The sequence below is a fragment of the Atractosteus spatula genome, chromosome 12, assembly GCF_055471065.1.
Source record: "Atractosteus spatula isolate fAtrSpa1 chromosome 12, fAtrSpa1.hap1, whole genome shotgun sequence".
NCBI lineage: Eukaryota > Metazoa > Chordata > Actinopteri > Semionotiformes > Lepisosteidae > Atractosteus > Atractosteus spatula.
The window spans coordinates 16,500,078-16,522,450 of NC_142717.1; the positions used below are offsets into that span (position 1 = coordinate 16,500,078).

The 22,373-nt window shown below is 36.8% G+C and overlaps 1 protein-coding gene across 1 annotated transcript in view; it reads right to left on the reverse strand.

The window, feature by feature from the left end:
• LOC148822727 (neural-cadherin) overlaps positions 1-22,373 on the reverse strand; it is a 179,432-nt gene that overhangs the window by 100,233 nt on the left and 56,826 nt on the right. The window contains exons 2-5 of the mRNA XM_088928869.1: positions 12,616-12,810; positions 10,366-10,591; positions 9,574-9,778; positions 6,481-6,592 (exon numbers count right to left, since the gene is read on the reverse strand). Of these exons, the coding sequence (XP_088784995.1) occupies positions 6,481-6,592; positions 9,574-9,778; positions 10,366-10,591; positions 12,616-12,810 (738 nt within the window). The remainder of the gene's footprint in view (positions 1-6,480; positions 6,593-9,573; positions 9,779-10,365; positions 10,592-12,615; positions 12,811-22,373) is intronic.

Here is a 22,373-nt window from a genome sequence, read left to right on the forward strand (position 1 = left end):
TTACCTGTAAAGCGCTTTGAGTGGATTGTCCAGAAAAGCGCTATATAAGTGTAAGCAATTATTATAATTATTATCCACCTCCTCTATATATGGTGCCTCATCCTTGTTACTAATGAGGCCCAACACTGTCGTGTCATCAGCAAACTTGATGATGTAATTTGCACTGAGCTTAGGAGCAGAGCAATGGCACTGTGGCTAAGGATCTGCGCCTGTGGCTGGAAGGCTGCCGGTTCGAATCCCGCAGCTGGCAGAGGAATCCTACTCTGTTGCGCCCCTGAGCAAGGCCCTTAACCTCAATGGCTCCAGGGGCACAGTATAATGCTCTGACCTTGAGCTTTTCTCTCCCCATCTGTGTGCCTGTGTGTCTCATGGAGAGCAAGCTGGGGTTTGCAAAAAGACAAATTCCTAATGCAAGAAATTGTATATGGCTAATAAAGTGATCTCTCTCTCTTAGCAGTCATGAGTCATCAGCGTGAACAGGACTGGGCTGAGCACACAGCCCTGGGGAGTTCCAGTGTTCAGTATCGTGGTACTAGAGATGTTGTTTCCAATCTGGACTGTGTGAGGTCTCTCGGTCAAAAAGTCCAAAATCCAGTTGCAGAGGGAGGCGTTGAGATTCAGCCAGTTCAATTTTTCTCAGTTTCTGGGGAATGATTGTGTTGAATGCTGAACTGAAGTCAATGAACAGCATTCTTACACAAGTGTCTCTCTTATCTGGGTGGGACAGGGCAAGGTGAAGGGCGAGGGATACGGCATCATCGGTAGACCAGTTGGGACGATACGCAAACTGCGTCCAGAGAGGTAGGGAGTCTGGACTTAATGTGACCATATATTTCTCTTACTTTAAATGAAAAGCATGGGTAGCATATTAAAATCACTGAAATTAGACAATTAATCATTCCCTTACTTTGATCATTCTTCCAGAATTTTCACTGCCAGTGGTTTGATTTAATGTACAGGAGAAATCAAATTTACAGAAGCAAACATACTACTGCTCTGTTTCAAAAAAGTTTTTTTTTTAAAAGAATAGCACTTATACTGTAGCTTATCACATTTAATATATGGCAATGACAAGAAAAATTATGCTTCCTCAACACCCTACGGGGAATGATCCCTACAGTATCTTTTCAGGAGCTCACAAGCAGAGCCCTTTCATTTCCACTAGCGCCTGCTGGATTTGTACAGTAAGTGCTTTTTTAATTAAGTACTCTGTCATGTTAAAAGAGCCAATATTAATTAAAAGTATGTGGAGAGGCCAATTCTTTATTTGATAAATTTAAGGGCCCATCTGTTGAAACCGCTGAGAAGCTGCTGTTGACTCTAGCAGATCAAAAGTAAACTTCAAGAAGGGTTTGCTGTCATTAGGCAGCCTGCCAGAGCTCGAGCCAAATCTAGAGGCCTTGCTTCATTATACCATTGGCAAGCTGTCATTAGGTGAACCCAGCTCAGTCATTTGGTTCATACAGATGAAGGCCCTAATCTCCAAGGCAATATCTAGTTCAGTTCACGCAGATGTGGCTATGCAGACCCTCAACGGAGACAGCAGGGAACTTGTTGCAGAGGGATACGGCAAAGGCTAAAGGATAGGATTCAAACAGAAGGTTCATTAAAAATACACAGACTAATATAATATCACTTCAGGCTACCTATTACCATTTTTAATGCATGCACTATAAATTTGGAGTCACAGTGGAAACTAAATTAAACTTAGGAAACTTATACAAGGAGGTTTCTACTCAGCCAAATCCTTCTAGAAGTTTTTACTTGATAATTGATGATAATTGAATAATCAAATCAGTCCCCAGTAGCTCATATTAAAAGCCTCACCCAATTTACAATCTAATGCAAGCTTAAAGTAAATAACAATAATAATCTTGTTTTTCCCCTTCTGTCTAAGCAGAATGAGTGGATTGTTTGTCTTTACACTGCTAACACATTTGGTAAACAAATGGTATATGCAGCCAAGCGCTAATCAGTGAACAGATGTCTGTACCTGTGAGTTCACCTGACAATTATATTACCATTCAGTCCTGTGGCTTAGAAGAAGACTTTGTATTACAATCAGTACCAACAACAAGAGGAAAGCAAACACTATCTGTCCTATAAAAATATTCAAGTCTGAGATGGAGAAGCAAATGTTTGCCTTTTCAGTAATGTGATTTTTTTAATTATCCAAAATTAGCTTAATAACAAAATGCAGACTGCTCTTCAAAAAATGGTTCAAGGAAATTCATTAATTATCTGTATTAGGCCATTCATTTTTCTTGCATTTCTTTAAAAAAATAGCTTTTGAGTAGTTATAGTCAATGTTATAGTCACACTTGTGAAAACTGAGGTTCAGCACTTTATAGACAGGCTAATGTTCCAGTTCTTTAGGGCATTGGTCCTTAGTTCTGCAGTACCCCTGTTTCTGGTGGTTTTTGTTCCACCTGGGCCCTTACCAGTGCTAACTGCTGAAGGTAATTCATCTGTTGATTATTTTTAAAATGACTAAAACCACATGGCTTATTTATTCTCTCCTGCAGAATTGTTAGCTATAGGCCAATTTATTTCTATTTTCTATTTAAGGTCTATTCTTAATTTCAAATGCCCTCTGTAACTGATATGGATTCAGTGCTAATTAGTGAATTTCAGGACTGTCTTCATTGAGGTGTTAGGTGAAATAGAACCAACTGAATTTAAGCTTAATTAAATTAACAAAATTAAACCAATGAATTTAAGAAACACTGACTCACTGTGGGAGCTGATACAGTATCACTCCTACCTGTGTTTGTTCTTCATCAATTAAGAATAAACTTCATCTATTAAGAGATGTTCAGTCAGAAATAAGAGAAAGATCTTACCTTAGGCAAGTTAATGAGTAACCGTATCAAGTTCTGTGAGCTGCAATCATCAGAAAGATTGAACTTTGAGATATTTGTAAGGCCAGCAGATCCATTATAGCCACCAAATAGCACTGATGATTAATGGCCCAGTTAGAAGAAAAAACAGCAAGCATAGGGATGCTCCAGGACCAGGACTGACTGTTTCAAGGGACGTATTCAGAACACTCCTAACATTTGATGGCTATTTAAAAAGGAAAGGCAACAATGTTGTGCAGTGTACCCTTTAGAAACAAGTAGAGGTTAATTACATAATGTAAAATTATTAAAGTAAAATGAAACTGTACATCAGAGGACAGCCAGGACACACCCAAAGAAGGCTCTACAATATTAAAGTTGGTTTTCCTTCCTTTTTCTAGAATTAAACACTGCTTTTTCCTGTGCATTTCATACTAATGCAGATTACCATTGTAATCTCTCAGTACAGTATGTCCATAAAACCTCCCTTATGTGTTGTGCAACCTGCTGTTCTGCATGTGAGTACAACTCCATATTCATCACATATTTTTAATATTGTAGCCCAGTTCAAATAAAGGCTCTCCATTCTCACCAAAACAATGCTTTGAGTTTGTAATTAGCTGTTGGCTAGGGTTCAATGATTATATTTGACACAGATCTATATCGCAGAAGTAGAAACTGAAACTTAGACAATACACACACAATTCTAGTGTACAGAAAAGAATAAAATACCCTCTTTGTGTTGTTGAATGAAATGCTGACAGCACTATCATACTGAAACTGTTGTCATTGATTAATTATTGTGCTTTCTCTGAAGGATTATTTAAAGAAAGGGATTATCCTGATCAAAATTTGTAATTAACCATTAGTACTTCACTTCACTCTATATCACTTTTACATGCAGTTCATACAACCTGCATTCTGCTCATTGCAAACTGAGATAAATATTTTTCAGGAATTAGTATTTGGTCACATGACATTTTCATTATTTGATTATTATTATAATTATAAACAATTTTTATGCCACCTGGACTGTTTATGTATCATCTTGATGGCAAAAAGTAATCATTACAGCTAAAAAACTTTGCAAGAACACACCAAGGCAACACTATCAAAGATTAAAGTCTTGAAATAAACTAAAACACACCAAGATTTACTGTATATAGCTGAAAACATGTCCATGCCTAATATCTCCTGTTTATGAAGAGGATTATATGTAAACAGTGAATAAAATACAAAACAATACATATTTCTCTCAAACAGCAGTAGAGTAAGTGAACCCTACTGAGAAGCATAACTGCTTCAAAAACAAATAACATCATCCATTTTCTAATGCTGTAAAACAATTTCCATTACACAGAGGGCCACAAATGTAGCAGTCCAATCCAGTTAATCCTATAGTTCAAAAGGTTATAATGTTCTATGTCTCCTAGAACCTCTGAAGATGGAAAGGTGGATATGATCTTTTTATGAGATTATGAATATGATGGGAGTTAACTGGGATCAGCTCTGTGGTAGGAGACAACCACACCCAAAGAAGGCTCCATAGCCGAAATGTTGTTTCCTTTCTTCCCTTTTCAGCATGGAATAAATCTAAAAATGTATATATATATAATGGAACAAGTAATAGGTTTATTCCATGCTGAAAAAAAGAAGAAAGAGAACACAACGTTTTGGCCGTGGAGCCTTCTTCAGGTGTGAGAGAGACAGGGCAGAAGGCAAAGGTAAAGTAGCGGGAGAACAAAGGTTGGGAGGGAGGAGGAGTGAGAGGCGGGAGCAGGGGTCAGAAAGAGAGGCCAATCAAGAGGTGTGAAGTCAGACTTCACACCTGACTTTCTGACTTCACTTTCTGACTTTCTGACTTCATACCTCTTGATTGGCCTCTCTTTCTGACCCCTGCTCCCGCCTCTCACTCCTCCTCCCTCCCAACCTTTGTTCTCCCGCTACTTTACCTTTGCCTTCTGCCCTGTCTCTCTCACACCTGAAGAAGGCTCCACGGCCGAAACGTTGTGTTCTCTTTCTTCTTTTTTTCAGCATGGAATAAACCTATTACTTGTTCCTTTGCAGCCTACGCATGCTGACGCAGCTCCCCACCTGAACTATATATATAATGTACTGTATACAGATCACTAAATATATTTATATAATGTATACAGATCACTAAAACCTTAGTGACATGTGTGTTTTGGTGAGGATATTTAATGTTTAACTTTTTATTTAAACGGTTTTCTGCTTTTTACAGGAAACAAGTTGGTTCATGGAAAAAAAAAGGTTTTTATGGGGTCACTTGGGCCACTTTAGGAAGGATATGAATTATTGGGATGAATATGAATTAGTCGTATCACTTCGCTTGGGAGATGGAGCTCTCTTGCGACTTTTGCACATACAAAGTCATAGTTTTCATGGATAGCTGTTTTTCCCAAAAGGAAGCTCATCATGGTGACATAGCTAACTGTGACCAGTGACAGGAACGAACACATACTGTAGATGCGCCTATTAACATACTATGAAGGAATCTTATACAGAGAAAGCCTTATCATGAGGAGAGTACTCAAATGATAGCAAGACAAAAGACCATGCAGCCCCAGGCATGCTTTGATTGCAATACAGGTACCACTTAGAATGGGTTAAAAAAGTTATTTTTTAATTAAGGCCTGATTAATAGCCCCACAGGGGCTCTCCTTTCTAAAATAGAGCACCCCTAATGCATCCATAAGTCACAAGTTGGATGGACATCTCTGCTGAGTTGTTTATGTGTGTCCAAGGAGACATGGTTCATGGAGTCAAAAAGCACTCACATTTCTTCTCCACTCTCAAGCTGGGTGCAGAAGTTGAACAAGAATTTGATAGTGTTTCAGTGTGTTTTAAAGTGTTACATTCTGCCACATTAGTTACTGACTCACCCACAGTACTCCAATTAAAAAGTACGGTAAGTGACTGTCACGCCCTGTACACCTAGAGGGCACTCTACTTCTGTCCTGTTCCTAGTTCCCTGTGATTTTTCATGTCTTTCTGGTGTGTCTTGTTGTGTAGCCTATTTACTTTCTGTGTCTGCTCTGCTCCTTTCTCAGCATTGAGGGTACAGATGTCATGAGACCTACCTATTACCAGGTCGCCCCCCATCCGTGGCCTAAAGGGCATAGGTTTCTATACCAACATCGTCTGACCCCTGAGCCTGGGCTCACCTCCGTGTTGCTCAACTAGTCATTCCACGGCATGCCTTTCTGTGACAGTGACCAATCAATTAATGGCTATTTAAAAGCTTTTGATAACAATAAAAGATTATCACTGTATAGCTGTTCCACTGTTCTCTAAGTTCAGCTGTAGTTCCCAACAGGGAATATTAAGAAAAGGAAATTCAGTTTTCATAAATGCATCTTTACCATTATGTTTGTTTTTGTCTGATGTATGTGCACAACTAGAAGTGACTTTTATCAGCCTCTTCTACTGTCCTGTGTCAAAACGTTTCCTGATCTCTTAAAAAAAAATAATAGCTCTTAATTTTTTAAAAATAATTATAATTGTATGAAAATGCTACACAATGCTACATAAAGACAGGAAATGTGAAACAAATATACAGCACTTTGGAAGCTGATGTGAACTCATAGACAACTGTTTCCAGGGCTTCACAGATCCTCACCTTGCAGTAAGGATGTGCCAGGTGGGATGGTCTCAGGAATATTGTCTCGGCTGTAGATGGAGTGGAGGAATTCTGGGGTGCAGTCATTTTCGTCGCTGATATGAACCACCACCTGCAGCGGGACGGAAGTAATTGCATTATCCGGGGGACTGCCAGATTACAGCAGAGCTGTTTCATTCGTCACACCTTATCCCACATCAGGAGCACAGGCGATCTTTTATGCCACTGATTTCTGGAGCATGCTGACGATGTTAATGCAGATGAATGCATTAGAGGTTCGGATGTAGCAGGGAAAATGTAAGCACTCATGTTCATTCTGGCAGAACCTAACACAGCACATTCTCTTTCAAATAAAATGCAACATCCATCACAACCATTCTGGGATAATTGCTAGTGTTAAGTCCAAAAAGAGTGTTTTGGGAGAGAGGAGTATTTGTTTGAGTTCTTATTTCATTTATCCTCTGTTCTTTCTTTTCTGTAACAAATAGAATAAAATAATGCTCTCCCTGAAACATGAAGAAAGACAAAGATCTGACAGAATAGGAAAAAGCTGTAAGAAAGAATGTGTGCAGGTCAAGAACTAAAGTCTTTGTTAGCATTGCATTTGTAGACAAGGGTTCAAGAGAGAGGACCACAGATGAAGGCAAAGTTGTGTTTGTCAGTGAGACAGCTATGGCAGTTGATGTTTCTAAAGAATGGAAGTAAAATGTCATAACAGAGGTTTGTCAAGTCAGGCTGCCATCCAGCAGTATATCACATGAAAGAGATCATTCTTCACTCCAATGCAGCTCACATGCCTGTGTTGAGCAAACCTTACTACTCATTGAGTTTGGTATTTTCATTTAAAATAATCACATCGCTGATGTATTCCCAGCACTGCAAAAGATCTTCTCTTCATTTCCTGATTTATTGAAAAAAATAGTGAATTAAAGTGATTACACAGCAAGGAATTCACCAAGCCTTTTTGCCACAATATGCAGGTTTTCCCTCTTTTCTCAGAAAGTAATATGTAAAGATGTAAGCCTAGAAAGGGAAAATCTATTGTGTTAATTTCACTTAAATATGAATTTGGAAAGTTACCAGGACACAATTCAACATTGAAAAAAGAAAAGGTAAAATTTGGCATCAAATCAACATGCTTTTGAAGTTGTGCTATTATTTTATAATTCATAAAGAGACAGTTCTAGTCAAAGGACACCAAACTGTAGAATATAAAATTGCTATAAAATAATAAAAAAATACCTACGAATTAATTGGATAAGAGTGTTTCCTCTCACATTACATATTGTAGTTCAAGTAGATATCTGCGTCAGCAAGCGCAGGCTGTAAAGGAACAAGTAAAGGTTTATTCTATTCTCTTTACAGCATGGGATAAACCTTTACTTGTTACATTACACATTGTGCCATAGAGAATACTATACATGCATGACAATGCTAAGAATACTATACAAGCATGTCATCAAGTTCATTCCTTTTTAGTACTCCACTGCCACTACCTCTGCAGTGAAGGAATGCAATTTTGCTGAAGCTAAATGAAGGCTTGTGTGATGTGGCACTGGAATATGTAGGACTGTACTACTGATCCAAATGAAAAGGCCTGTTACCTATTTGGAACTGTAGTCAAATTAGAAGTTGATGAACTACTTCACTTTTTGAATGTTATGCTGTAGTGACTCAGAATTCATTTTTTGAATTATTGTCTGATTGTATTGCTTAACAAAATCAAATGTCTTCTATAAAATATATTTAAGAACTATTAACCATTATAAAATGATTAAATAACTTATAAATAACAAATGTCTCATCACCTAACATCAGAGAAGAAGACGTCATCATTCACAGTTCAATTACTTGCAAAAGTATTCAGTCGCTTTCACAGTTTTACATTTTGCTGCTTTAATGCTCGCAGTCATGACACTTTAAAGGAGCAATATCTGTCATACTCATACCCAATTTCACACATCTTAAGGAAAAAACAAAAAGGCATAAGTAAACACGGTAGATTAATTAATATAAAAGAAAAATCGAAATGTTTCTGATTGCATAAGTATTCAAACCCTTTTCTGTGGAACATCTAACACCCAATTACCTTAATGAGTCACTCAATTACATAGACTAATTGCATTAATAGCAGTTGACATTATTTCAGAAGAAATACATCTACAGTACTTCTGCAAGGTCCCTCAGTCAGGCAGTGAAAAGGGCTAGTCAAAGATTAAACCATGAAGACCAAAGGGCTTTCAAAACCAAACATTTTATAAAAGCACAGATCAGGAGCAGGGTATAAAACATTTCAAAGGCCTTTAATACCTCTTTGAGTATAGTGAAGTTGATGATTAAGAAGTGAAAGGATCCCAGACACCCCTTAGATCAGGTTATCCTTCCAAACTCAGCTGCTGGACAAGGAGGAAACTGGTTAAAGAAACCACTGTTGGACCAACGGTGACTTTCAAAGAGTTCAGTTGATGAGATGGGAGGAAATATCCGTGAGTCAACAATATCCCAATCACTTCACAAAGGGGTTTGTATGGAACAGATTAGCAGGACAATAATCGAAAACACAAGCCCAAAGATACACAGTAGTCACTTAAGAAGTAAGAAAGTGAAAGTCTGAATGGTCCTCTCTAAATCTTATTGTGAAGGGCAAAGGTGCTGTTGATATGCGATCCCCAAGCACATTGACTGAGCTTGAGCGATTCTGCCATAAAGAATGGGCATAAATTGCACTAAACTGGTACACAAAGTTGGTAGAGACCTTCTAAAAAAGACTTGCAGCAGTAATTGCTGCCAAAGGTACATATTGAGTTCATGGATCTAAATACTTATGCAATCAACATGCTTCATTCTTTACTGTAACTTATTGTACACTTAGAAGCCTTCAGTTTTAACATTCATGTTTTGCATAAAATATTAAGTATAAAAATGGGATACCTTTGTAATTTCACAAAATGTGACATCATAGGAAGAATCTGAACACTTTTGCAAGGCACAGTACATTTAACTACCTCTCAGCTACTGCACAATGGACAAGTTCAAATTGTCAAAGTACAGTAATGTCATGCTATAAGTATGAGTCAGTCAAGGTGGTTATACCTCTGTCACGGTGCTCAGCCCAGTGCTCTGCTCCATTGCTCCCACCTGCAGGTGATGAAGGTGGTGCTCACTCTCATAGTCCACACTGCGTGTTAGACTCAGCACCCCACTCTCCTGGTTAATGCTGAACAGGCTGCTGGGATTAAACAGCAAAGTGTAGGACAGGGGCTTGCGCTGGAAGGAAATGGCCTTCATGACAGCAACCCTGCAGACCACAAGTCACAGATTTTAAATCACTCATAATTTGTGCTCCCAAGGATGACTCTGCTCCAAATAAAACTTCTACTATGTAATGTGGTACAGTACCTTTACTTCAAAGGCACATATAAATCATTTCTAGTTTTAAAATGAAAAAAAATATCAAGGGATACAAAAGTGGGGACGAAATGTGGCTCATCTTGTTAGTTTAATAGTTTAGAAGCTACTGTAAGTGAATCTCTTTCATCTGGCCATTTCCTAAAAGGTCCCAGATTTTGGGCCTCAACCACCTGTATGGGAAGCCCGTTCCAGACACCCACAACCCTGTCATATTTTTTAATATGTATTTCATATTCTCTGGCCTAAATGAATTCCATTTTAGATTCGAAATGTGACCCTGTGTCTTTGAGTTAACCCTAGCTTTATATCCTACAATCTTTTATACTTGCTACCCAGATACAAATTGATACATCTGAGTCTTCCTTTGGAGGGCACGTTTTTCATGTAAGAGATTACCAATGAGCCCTGACTGGTAGCCACATTCAGGCATTTTCTTTCCCAGTGAGCAGCTGCCCCCAGGAAGCCTGTACTTACGCTTGTCCTGCTGCAGTATTCTCAGGAGCGAACACTGTGTATGACATGTTGGTGAACTGCGGGGGCCGAAGGCCAGCTAGGATAGATATGGATGCATAGGGGCCCCTCCTTCCGAGCCTGTCGACAGCCTGCACTGTTAGCACATACACGCTCTGTGGCGTGAGTGGCCAACCAGTGGTCCTGATCTCTCCAGTGTCCCAGTCCACCTCAAAATACTCTTTGCTACCTGAAGGGATTTGGGAAGAAGATTAAAATCGGCACTCATCTGAGACTTCAGACATTCAGCAACATAAAGTAAAACTGCATAGAAACTCTTTAAAATAGCCAGGAGTGAGCTTTGTCTTCCTTTGTACTTTGAAGCTTCCTTAAGCTTCCTGCAGACAGAGCAACAGAGGAACTAAAGGCATCAATAACATTTACAGAACTGATTTATATTTTCTGCCCTAAGTATTTGATTTCAACTTACAGTATATCTTTGACTCATACATGATCTTCAGTAAAGGCATAAAAATAATCAATAAAAGAACCAAAATCTTTAAAACTTTCCTAATAAAACTGGGATGTTCTATACTTTAATGATGTAATAGTAATAGAGTATTAAAATACAAATTAAAAGACTATATTACTATATTACTAGAGATTAACAAAATAATTAAACCTTTGGTTTTGATTTGAGTGTTTTCTCCACCTCAAATTCTTTTAGAGGCATTTTATAAACAGCAGGTTGTATTAGAGCATGATAGTCATGTGGTGTGTGAATTTATTTGGTAGAGGTTTAACAGTTTTTTTCACTGAAAAAAAGGAAAAACTAGGACAGGTCATTTTAACCCTTATCCTTAAGGCAACAGAGCAGCACTAGGAAGCTTACAGCTGCTTATCACTGTAGAGACATCAGAAAGCATCAAATTTGCCAACTCTGCAATACATAGTGGCACCTGGCTTTGAAGCTTGTCTAATTCTATCATTATACAGGAGCTGATGTACTACGCTACTCCCTTGTTCTTTCACATATTTAAAAAAAATGTATACAAACTTAAAGGTTTCCAGTCTTTAGCTACTGTATATAAGTTCCCCCTTTGAGACCTGAATTTACCGCATTCTAAAGCACATCCCTTAGTTATGATCTGTCTTGTCTCATTAATAAAAAGGTTACAAGTAAGTCTTACATTAAAAATGCTTTTTCTAATTCATATGGCACCAATAACAGATCTGTTTTTAAAACCAAATTATCTTTAAATTTGCTGAAAGCATATGTAAATAATTGAGAAAATATAGTAAGGGAAAGCTTGAAAAATCCAGTTCTCAAAGTCCAGAATGCAGAAAGATTTCTAGGTCTCTTTCAACCTTAATTGAATCAATTAATACATGTTGCCTGTCACAAAGGTGCTTATAACATAGACATAAAAACCTGCTGGTTTCTGGACCCTGAAAACTAGAGTTTATGTGATTCTGATAAATGTGTTGGGTTTTGCACAATGGAGTTCTCTGAAGCATTTTGCAAATAGATTTCCTCCATAAAAAAACTAAAATGATTAAGAAATACTGTACTTGTAATATAATTTTTCCCTCAGTTCAGTAATCTCAGCAATAAATTGCATTAAGTGTGAAAATATTAGCTTATAAACACAACTGACCTGTAAAGAAAAAACAATGCACACTACAAGTCCTTATGAATTCTGAAAAGCATTTAGATCTTACTGACTCCAAAATATTGTACTGAAATTTTCCATTTAGAAGTCACAGTTAATAATATCCCCTTGCCTATGGCATTTCTTTTAAGTCCTTGGGTTTATCTTGGATAAAACATGTGGCTCATACTTTTCCAAATACAATGAAATACAATACAGATCCTGTACTGTTCAATAGACTATTATAGAATAATACACACAATCCTATATATTTAAAGGCATAGGCATTAACACTGTAAAATATTGTAAAATGAGATCATGTGATTTGATTGCAGTAAAAACTGTCAGAAAAGAATAGTGAGTTAGAAGCATTTAGTTTAGATTTGAAACTACAGAAATGTTATTTCTCCTCACCATTATCATCAGGTCACCACGGTTGGGCTACAAGCCATAACAATTTTTCCTCTCTTTTCTAATGCTCTAACATTAGAACATCAACAACCTCACATTTGGTTGTTAATTCGAGTGACAGCCTCCCCAGTGTTTGCTGGAAAGTGTTCAAAGAGTGTTTTGTATCTGCTGTCTGTACCTGTCAGAAACCATGATTAACATCACATCTTACCTTCGATCAAAGTGAACTGTGCTGCCTCTGAGGAGCCCACACTCCCTCTGTGATGCACTGAGAGTTGATAGACCACAGTGCCCTTGGCTGCATCAGGGGCCACTGCAGCCAGGTAGGGAAAAGGAAACATCGTCCATTCCAGGTCTGCCAGACTGGGGACAGTTAGAGTCAAGCGGCACAGGTACCAGTCGTCCCCTATTCACAGAATAATTCAGCTGTTAGAGACTGGCAAAGTACAACAATTACGATTTACAGAGGCTTATATTGTGAAACAACACAAGCACAAGGATTTAAGCCAAGCCTTCTTCACACAATTTCTTGGAAGATGAAACCCTAGCTGCTTCTGGTTGTGGGGGTTTGGAACAAGCTACCCAGCCATGTTTTTGATGCTGATGCCTAGGATTATGTCAAGAAATGGCTGAATGAAATACTAGAATCAATTAGCTGTTAGCATCACAACCAGCTAGATTGGTCAAACTGTCTTCTCTCAACTTCTAATGTTTTCTGTTTTTTTTTTCATATTCCTGTTGCTCATCTTGTGACCATTATGAATATCAAAAACAAACTTAAGAAAATAAATGGAAATGGGATAAACCCTTGACAAGAATGATGCATCGGCCTTAAGCCAAAAAAAGTTTGAACTATATCTCAGGAGACAAAGGCCTTCATGGAAGACAGCCAGGTAAAATTAAAGCATTTACATGTGTGAGATGGAAGAACTGAGACAGGGCTATGTTTAGATACCTTGGAAAGACCTTCACTCCACAGTTGATATTGGAATGATGATGAAAACCAACATGATGACACGACCCATGTTTCCCATTATTTGCCTTAACTCCTCCTTAACAGGAGTAAAAAAATGTGAGCAAAGTTAGTGACTGAACAGGCAGGTGCAGACACTTTTTTGTTAATCCACAGAGTCCTGTTTTGGATAATAATATCTAGGAAGAGATGCTGTGCTGTGCTGTGTGATTCTTCATATTATCTGCAAGCACAGAAATCAGAGTGCCCTACCTATTCTTTATCCCAGAGTTTATTTTATTGTAATAATTATGTATTTATATGTATTTATTATTAATTTATGTATTTATTAGTTGAATAGCTACTTTGTCTAGCACACTTCTCAAAACAAGTTTGCATAGTTTATTTCACTGCTGTGCACACATTTTCCATTTCCAGAAGCTCTAATCCAGTCATTATTCCATTTTCCTCTCAGAAACAAATCACAACTCAGTACAAATATTAAATGAAAGAGGTAGTTCTCATAATTTCACCTTCCACTGGATGTTATTTTTTTAAGTTTTTAAGTAATAATTAAATTTCTTTATCTCCATTATGTTCTCAACAAACAGTAGTAGGGAAGTAACTTTTTCCCAACACTTTTAAAAAGGAGGGGGAAGTCAGACTCTTTCATTTGCCAATCCTGATAAAAATGCCACTGCCAGTCTCTTCTATAACTACCCAAGTCTTTACACTGAAGCACAGAACAGGCAAGAAAAAAGAGAGATACAGTGAAAGAGAGGAAGCTCTTGACAGCTACTACAAGCAAGGTTTCATGTTGATTTAGAGATCAGCCAGAATTGCTAACCTTTGAGCTCTGGCTGCTTTCAATCTGCAGGTTGCAGAAATGGGTCACAACAGCTAATTCCAGCTATCTAATCCATTTTCTTAATCCAAAATCCACCACCTCCTGACCAGTCCCATTTTCTCAAGAACTTCTAGCCTATGAGCTATTATCAGATACAACGCAACATTTTATTGATATTGATATTTACATTAATGCCTTATAGTCTAAAGATTATAAATTATAGACATGCTGACTTCAGCATGAGATTGAAGTACAAACACTACACTACTTAAGTTCCATGAAAAAAACTGCACAGGCTGAAACTCCCTGGTCAGTACAGACAACAGCAAGAAGGCCGATGGCCTAAGTGGATCAAATACAGCACTGGGACAGTTCTTGACACGCAAATGTTTGGAGATGGATTTGTTACTCGTCATGCTGATTCCAGTCCAGAGCTAGTTTAGAAGAATGTGGTCTAACTGTGCGCAGCAAGTGGGAATCAGTGCCATTCACATTTGTTAAATTTACACTTTTTCCTTTTTTTGTCCTTAATTAATGACATTTCTAAAGAAATATCACACAGAGGAGGCTGCATCGGACAGCGCCAGTCAATAGACTGGTCATAGAGAAAACCTGCATCGTGTGTTTTGGTCTGTTCTCTGGTTTCACTGGATTTTTTTCAAAATGATGCAAGCAGTACAGTATCTCTCTCAACTCTTACCCACACCAGTATTCCTCAGTAAATAATTGAGAACCCAAGTACAGAACTTGTTAATGGTTGTGTTAAATGAGACCTTTGAAAGTACTCCAATCCTTTTATATTGAGTTTTTCCAGTTCAGTCTACATCATATACAATGCATACATCATTAATGCATTTATTCCATTAAATGAAACAAGCAAAAAGATTCTGAATTACTTTCTTCAGACAGAAAATAAAGTTGAAAAATAAATGTAGCATACTTATGTACAGTATATACTGTATTTACACGTTAAAATTTGAAATCTAGGACATTTCCGTTCTCTTCACAGTTCTCCTTCAAATGCAACTTCAAGATCTCTCAGTCACTGTAATATGAAAACATACAGTGCCCTCCAGATGTATTCATACCAATGATGAAAAAGGAACAAAAACATAACAGAATGAGATTTAGTTTGGAGAATGTGCTTTTTTAAATTCAGTTTTTTTGTTCCTTTTTATGAATATATCTGTAGGGCAATGGAATGTCACTGTCCAGGGCAGTGGACAGTATGTAAAACTGTTGAGAGAAATGTAAGACAAGGGTAAAACTTAGCGAAAAGGAAGTGCAACTTCTTACCTAAACGTCTTGCTGTTGAAATGATATAAGTAAGTTTTGGTTTTTGGTTTAAAAATTGATTATCATTTAAGTCATTGTAAGGAAAAACACTGACTTCCCACAAAAAATTATCAGAGACAACTGATGGAGATACATGGAATGAATCTCTCCCATTTGTCATTTTATCATCTGCACATAATGACACTTACAAATGAATTATTGTTAATGATCAGTACTTTTTAGGCAAAGACAATAAAGGATGAAACAATAAAAATAAATTATTTCCTTCAATTACCTGCTGAAACTTCTTTATTTTAAGAGCTTGAGTGTAGTTTAGCAGCAACACACATTTTCTCATATGTTTAAAGAAAAATTTCATGTGAAGTGAATAACATTAATATTAATTTTAATTTGTCTGCGTTCATTGTGCTTTTAACTGTACTTGCTGCACCAACAATTTGTATACCACAACATTTTTTATACATATATAATATATAGTATATTATATAGTAATAGTATATATATTATATATAGTATATTATATATTACATATATTACATATAATGAATTATATACATAATATAATAGATACAGGATTGGCAATTTTGCTCATAAAGCAAAAATGTGCATTGTGTAATCAAATGAGGGGCAGGATAATAGAAGGAGTTTACTGTAAGATTAGTCCTGTCTGTGGAAAAGTTTAAAGTCCATGTCATTCTATGATTGTAACATTTATTGGCCTTGGCTACAGCTGGCAAAAAAATACAGCAGAAGCTAAGGGACTACTGGGGTCCAAGTGACAGTTTACACTTGGCTGATTGAGCAGTTTTCTGCTGTCTCTGAAGGCTTGTGTATTAAAGGCTGTGGCAAAACACAGATCCTGGTTGTTAATTTGTCACCTGAACTGATGCTGTGGGAGCAAAGACAAAATAATGGTGAAGATGAGATGGTAGCCTACATGTAGAAATACAAAACATTACAAGTGAATCAGTTGACTAAACATTGCCTTTGATGGCACTGAAATGGAATAGCCCACTGGCTGTGCAGTAAGGACTCACATAATGAGATTATATAGGACTTTATTGGGAGTTAAGTATGTTTTCTCTCCTCTCTTTTTTATTCTAAAACTGCTAAAAATCTGTAGAAAAACCACCTACAGTATGTACATAAACACCAAAATTTCAGTTAAAAACATTTGTATCCAATCTTTTCTTTTATGCTAGAGGACAAACACAAAATCCTCCTTTAACAACCAGCTAACCCCAAATCCTCACAATTGACATGTACTGTACTGTAGGTCAATGTGTGCAAAATTGTATAGGAACCCCCAAAAAAAGAACATGTTTAACAGAACATGTTTAGGCAGTGACAAAAAATTAATGTTCTCTGCAAGCCTCTATCACATTCAGATATGCTTACATTGTCCTGGATGTACCTTTCATAACATTTCAATTTATTGTTGGTAAATCAGATGTACACCTCAATAAACAACCAAAGGGTAAGCAACAGGTCATACAGAAAAATGCATTCAAAGTTAGTTTGGGTTTGAGGAGGCAAGTATTTTAGAATGCAAATTAGACAAGATTTTTGTGCATCTAGTTAAGTAAACCAATCTAGAATACCAGATCAATTGTGATCTTGGTAGTTAGATTGATGTGAAATGAATTCCAATTAGTTAAACTCTACAGATTGAACTTTTACTGTTTCCAAATAACCAATCTAACCATGATGTGCTGAAGCCTCATAAGAGGAACATGCAGTAACAATTCTGAGCCCATATAGCAACGTAAACTTAGGATTCTACAACTCAAGCATGACTGTGGCACAAAAAGAGCTGGCTTGGAGCTGCATGTGTAGAATCATACCCCTCACACACTTTTTACTATTGATCCACTCTCTTTCAGAATAGACAACGTGGCTCGCCCTTTATTATCAACTTTCATATGAGTTGCTTCACATTAGCATGAGGCCTTGCTCATGTAACTTTAACACAACCTGATTTTTTTTCTCATTGGCTTTTGCAGAATGGATAAATCAAGGCACTGTATAACAAAATGAGAAGAATCTCAGATGATGTATCATTGTTTATATTTGGCTTGGTCCTATTAAGGCTGTTAATAGTGGATTTGAACATACATTTGATTTTTGGAATTATTTTTTTTCTATTTCCAGGATAAATCTTTTATCAAAGCATTGGATTTAATGCTGACTATATTTTGCACCTTTCTGTGTACCCTGGCATCATTTAACATCATTTTCAACAATTGCTTATCCAGTTCAGGGCCACTGTTGCCCAAAGCCTGTCCTGAGAAGACTTGAGCACAAGGCAGGATACACTCCGGACTGGACGCCAGTCCATCACAGGGCACACACACACAAACACAAACACGCACACACTCATACCAGGGCCAATTTTATACAGAAGCCAATTAATCTAACAGTATTGTTTGTGGGACTATCAAATAATATGGTTTGATAAGTGGGATTGTCTGTGGGGAGGAATCCCATGCAAACACAGGGAGAACATACAAACTCCACACAGACAGCACCCCAGGAATTGAACTCAGGGCCCCAATGCTGCCCAGCAGCAATGCTAACCACTGCACCAATATGCCACCCACACTTTTCTTTTCTTCTTGGTAGAAGGTAAAATACAAAAGATTCAGGTATGGTTGAACAAAAGTGCATTTGCAATACACAACTATTTCGCAGTTCTAGACAGATTAAACTAGAAAACTCACAGTATAAATTCTATTTATATAATCTACAAGCATCTGGCAGTCAAAGTAAAACATTATCCTCTAACCCTTATTTTACCATAAAGTATTAATTTAAATATTAAATGTAGAAAAGGCTATAAATACTGAGAAATACATCGAACAGTCTGCTAGGTGGCTCTATTTATTTTTTAGCATTGTGGTGGTTACCTAAATATTACATTGTTTTTCCAGCAGGAGAATCCAACATGTTAGAGATCTACAGTACTGTATATGCAGTGCTTGCTGAACATTTACAAGAGTGAATAAATGACTGGGTAAAATCCACCTCAGTGTCATTCATGCGAAGATAATACATTAACCATGAATTTACCTATCGCAAGGGTTTTCAGGTCTGTAACCTTTGCGGTTGGCAAAGGATCTATTCCATCCATTTTCCAACTGCTTTATCCAATATAATGCTGGAAGAAATAGAGCTGCACAATAAAAATTCTGATTCCATACAATACTTTATCTTGTAACTAGAATTAGGGAAGCTGTAGCAATCCCAAACAGACTGTTAAGGGAAACATAATTCAAATGTTGTTGTTATTATTGTTGTTTTTGTACTTTTGTATACTTGAACGATAAAAAGCATACAATTCACTACTGCTACCTCACTGTATTATCTCAATCTTCTATATTCTCAATCTATGAGTACCCTTTGAACTGAAATGAAGACGATTTCACAGTGAACACTGAAACATAACAAGGTGCAATGCTGCAAATTTGTAAATACAGTATATAAGATACCTCACAGTTTTCACATCTGAGCCAATCTATGGGCACAAAGAAATTTAGGTTTAAAATACTGTAGCTGTGTCAACCAGTGAGTTGACAGTGATTAGATACTGGCTTGCACATAAGGAAAGGTTTTAATTTCTCCCCGGTAGGTAAACACTGGGAGTGAGGGGTCAAAGAGTTGATCTGAGAAGTGAGACAGACACTTGACACTGATACATCTGAGGAAGGCCCCGCAACTATCTGGTGACAAGTGGCTCAGAGTCTACAGAGTAGAGAGAGAGTGAATCAGTGAGTCACTAGCTGCAGTTGTCACACGTGTTTTGACTGCATTCTACATTTTGAGCCTTTCTGACAACTCTCTGCATCTTAATGATGCATACTTGACACAATTGTCATTATACATAACAAACAATCATCACATGAACCAAAGCAGGGTTAATTTTTTGTCAAATAAGTTCATGTACCCAAATTGTGTCTCTACTGAAAGTGTCATTGTTCACTTTGTCATGATTATGGTTCACATCCTGCATTTATTTTTGATTTCAGCCATTACAACAGTACAATTTAAGGAATTATTCTCCCTGGTGTTAGCATTAGAATTGTCATTATTAACTTTTCGGATGGCAGGCTTGTGACTCTTAAAGCTGTTAAACATGTTCAATTAACCTTTAACATGTTTAATTAACCTTTAACAAAACAAGATGAAATAAGGTGTTGTTCAAATGTAAATTATATTAACTGTCATTATTTCATTAATAAAAAACTACAACTGATAGCCTAGTCACTGAAAAGCAATGCACTTTTCCAAGGATCCAAGCCAAACAATTTCATGTGCAGGCCCAGGAGACAAATACGAACTGTGAAAGATACTCGCACATGGTTTTGTTTGAATCAAAATCCATTCATATGACATCAAAATCAAATCAAATCAAATCAAATCAAAGTTTTGATCACCTGAAAGGTAGATTATCAATATAAAAATGTTAAGAAGAGTTTTTAAGGTGATCCACACAATGTGTGCAGCCTTATAAGTATTACATAAAATACAGATCAGGTTTCTACCTGTTCTGAAGTTTTGCGTATACTGCATTTCAGCAGCACGTAGTCCCTTCAAAAAGGCCCCACTGTCTGGATGGTGTTAACTAGGAGTTGGGCAGCCATTTTAAATACGCTGGTAAGTGGCGTTCACTGGGAGGTATAGTGGAGCAATTATAAGAGTGGTCAAACCTGACAGACAGAAAAGAGCACAGCAGGCGATGGCTGTAGAAAAATGCCCACACTAAAGGATACAGAAACCATGGCATTCCATCTGCTAGCTGAGAGCAGCTGCCAAGGCACATGCATTCTAATTAATGATCTTATACAGACTGTCCCACTTTTGGTGCTGTTCTAGCACTAGTGGACCAGAGTCCTGCAGGCGTGTACTTAATTAAGCGCTATTTTTCACTGTTTATTGAGAACGCATGTTCACTATATAGCTACAAGTTCCTCTGTCTGATGATTTCACATTATTCTATTCCAGTAAGAAAGATGAACATCTGTACTTCCCCCCAAAACAAAACTACCATCAACACCCAGTACTGGCCTACAAAACTTCTACAGATCTCAGGTTACTCAGGTTATTTTATCCACCTTTACTCATAATAAATGCTTCATTTTATGTTTATAGAATTTTTCCAGGACAATAAAATGAAAATATATAGTGCACTCATTTACTTCAGAATTATAATTGTCCCACTTCCATGAAAGTGGGTTATATTGAACTGGATGTACTGTATGTGTGCACAACTACCAGCATTTGCTACCAAAATACAGCTGTTCACTGTAACAACAGATAGTGAAGACATCCTCACTGTGCACTCCAAAATTAAAAAAAACACTATCCAATTCTCAGTTACTTTTTAGCTGATTATTTAGTCAAAACTTTCACATTCCTATGTCTGTGTGTTACTTGATTCCAAGTTTGTGAAATTACTTATCACTTATTTTAAACTTTGAGCACTAAAATTCCAATATTGTATGGTATATTTCAAATTAATATTTTGTTCTGAAAGACACTTCCCTCAATGCAAACAGGTATAAAAAACCTTGTCCTTTTGGTTGAATACAGACTATGCGTGAGGGCCAAAAGCAGTTAACAAAAAAACAAAGTTGGCTCAACTACAGCTTACCAACTGTAACAAATGTCCAACCAAATTTAATTCAAAATTAAAAAAAATTAATCCCACATATTTTCTGCTTTACTTTATGTTCCTGCTCTTAGGCCTGGTGTCATTTGTATTAATAGACTAGGTCTAAGGAAACATAACAGAAGTGTTTTTGTATGGTGCTGCATGTGGTGCTGAATATACATTTCTAATAACATATAAACAAGTGATAGAACATTTGCTTCTGCATTGACAGAAGCATGTTTACATTTATACATTTAAAACTTCCATCTAGAGTACAAATTTTGGAAAATAATCTAATCATATTAAATAATTTGAGGATCCTAAAAAATAAGCGGAGGCATCTGATATTATGTTGATAGATAAATATACTCTTTATACATTTTTTTCCTACTACAAAACAGAATCAGTTTAAAGTTCCTTAGAGAAAAATAGTTTCTTTACCCTTTACCACCATTTAATTGTCTTTTCTCTCCCTTGTCCCCAAGACAATTAATACTATCTCAGGATGGCATAGACCCAAATCTTTTTAGAAGGCATGAAATTTTCAACAAAATTGAATGACTATTAAAGTCTGATGAGAACATGAACATGTTTTCAATCAACAGTCAGGGGCCTTGCAGACTCAATATAAATATGAAATTGTGCTCACGACTATACAGAAAAGCCTAAACAAATCCATAATCTATTTAGCACATTACCAGATAGCTCAATACATATCTCAAATGCGATGTTGTTAAACAGCATGATGAATGTTCCACTTCATGTGATTTCCTAATTCATATTAGGAACATCTGAATTGTGCATAAACATAAACATGATTCCTATTTATAGGATACACATTTAGATATGCCAGAAACAAGACTGTATCAGCAAAACCACCAGTGCCAAACCAAAACCACACAAACCACACATATCTTTATTTATACTGATAATGTTTTTGCCTATTTTTTTTCATTTTTAGGAAATAAATCTGGCTAAAAATATTAGAAAGTTTGACATTTAAAAGCAAAATAAAAAAATACAACTAAAACACAAAATGGGAAGATCTCACATAAAAAAACAGGGAGGAGGTTAGTTACATAAATTCTGAAGCTGATAAAGCATGCAATGTCCCAGATTTGAACTAATAAAAAGTAATTGATAACATTCAAAGTCATATTGTGATCACGAATGAGTGCATACACACATCTTCAGTCAACAGTGTGTTCATTTTGTAGTTTTATG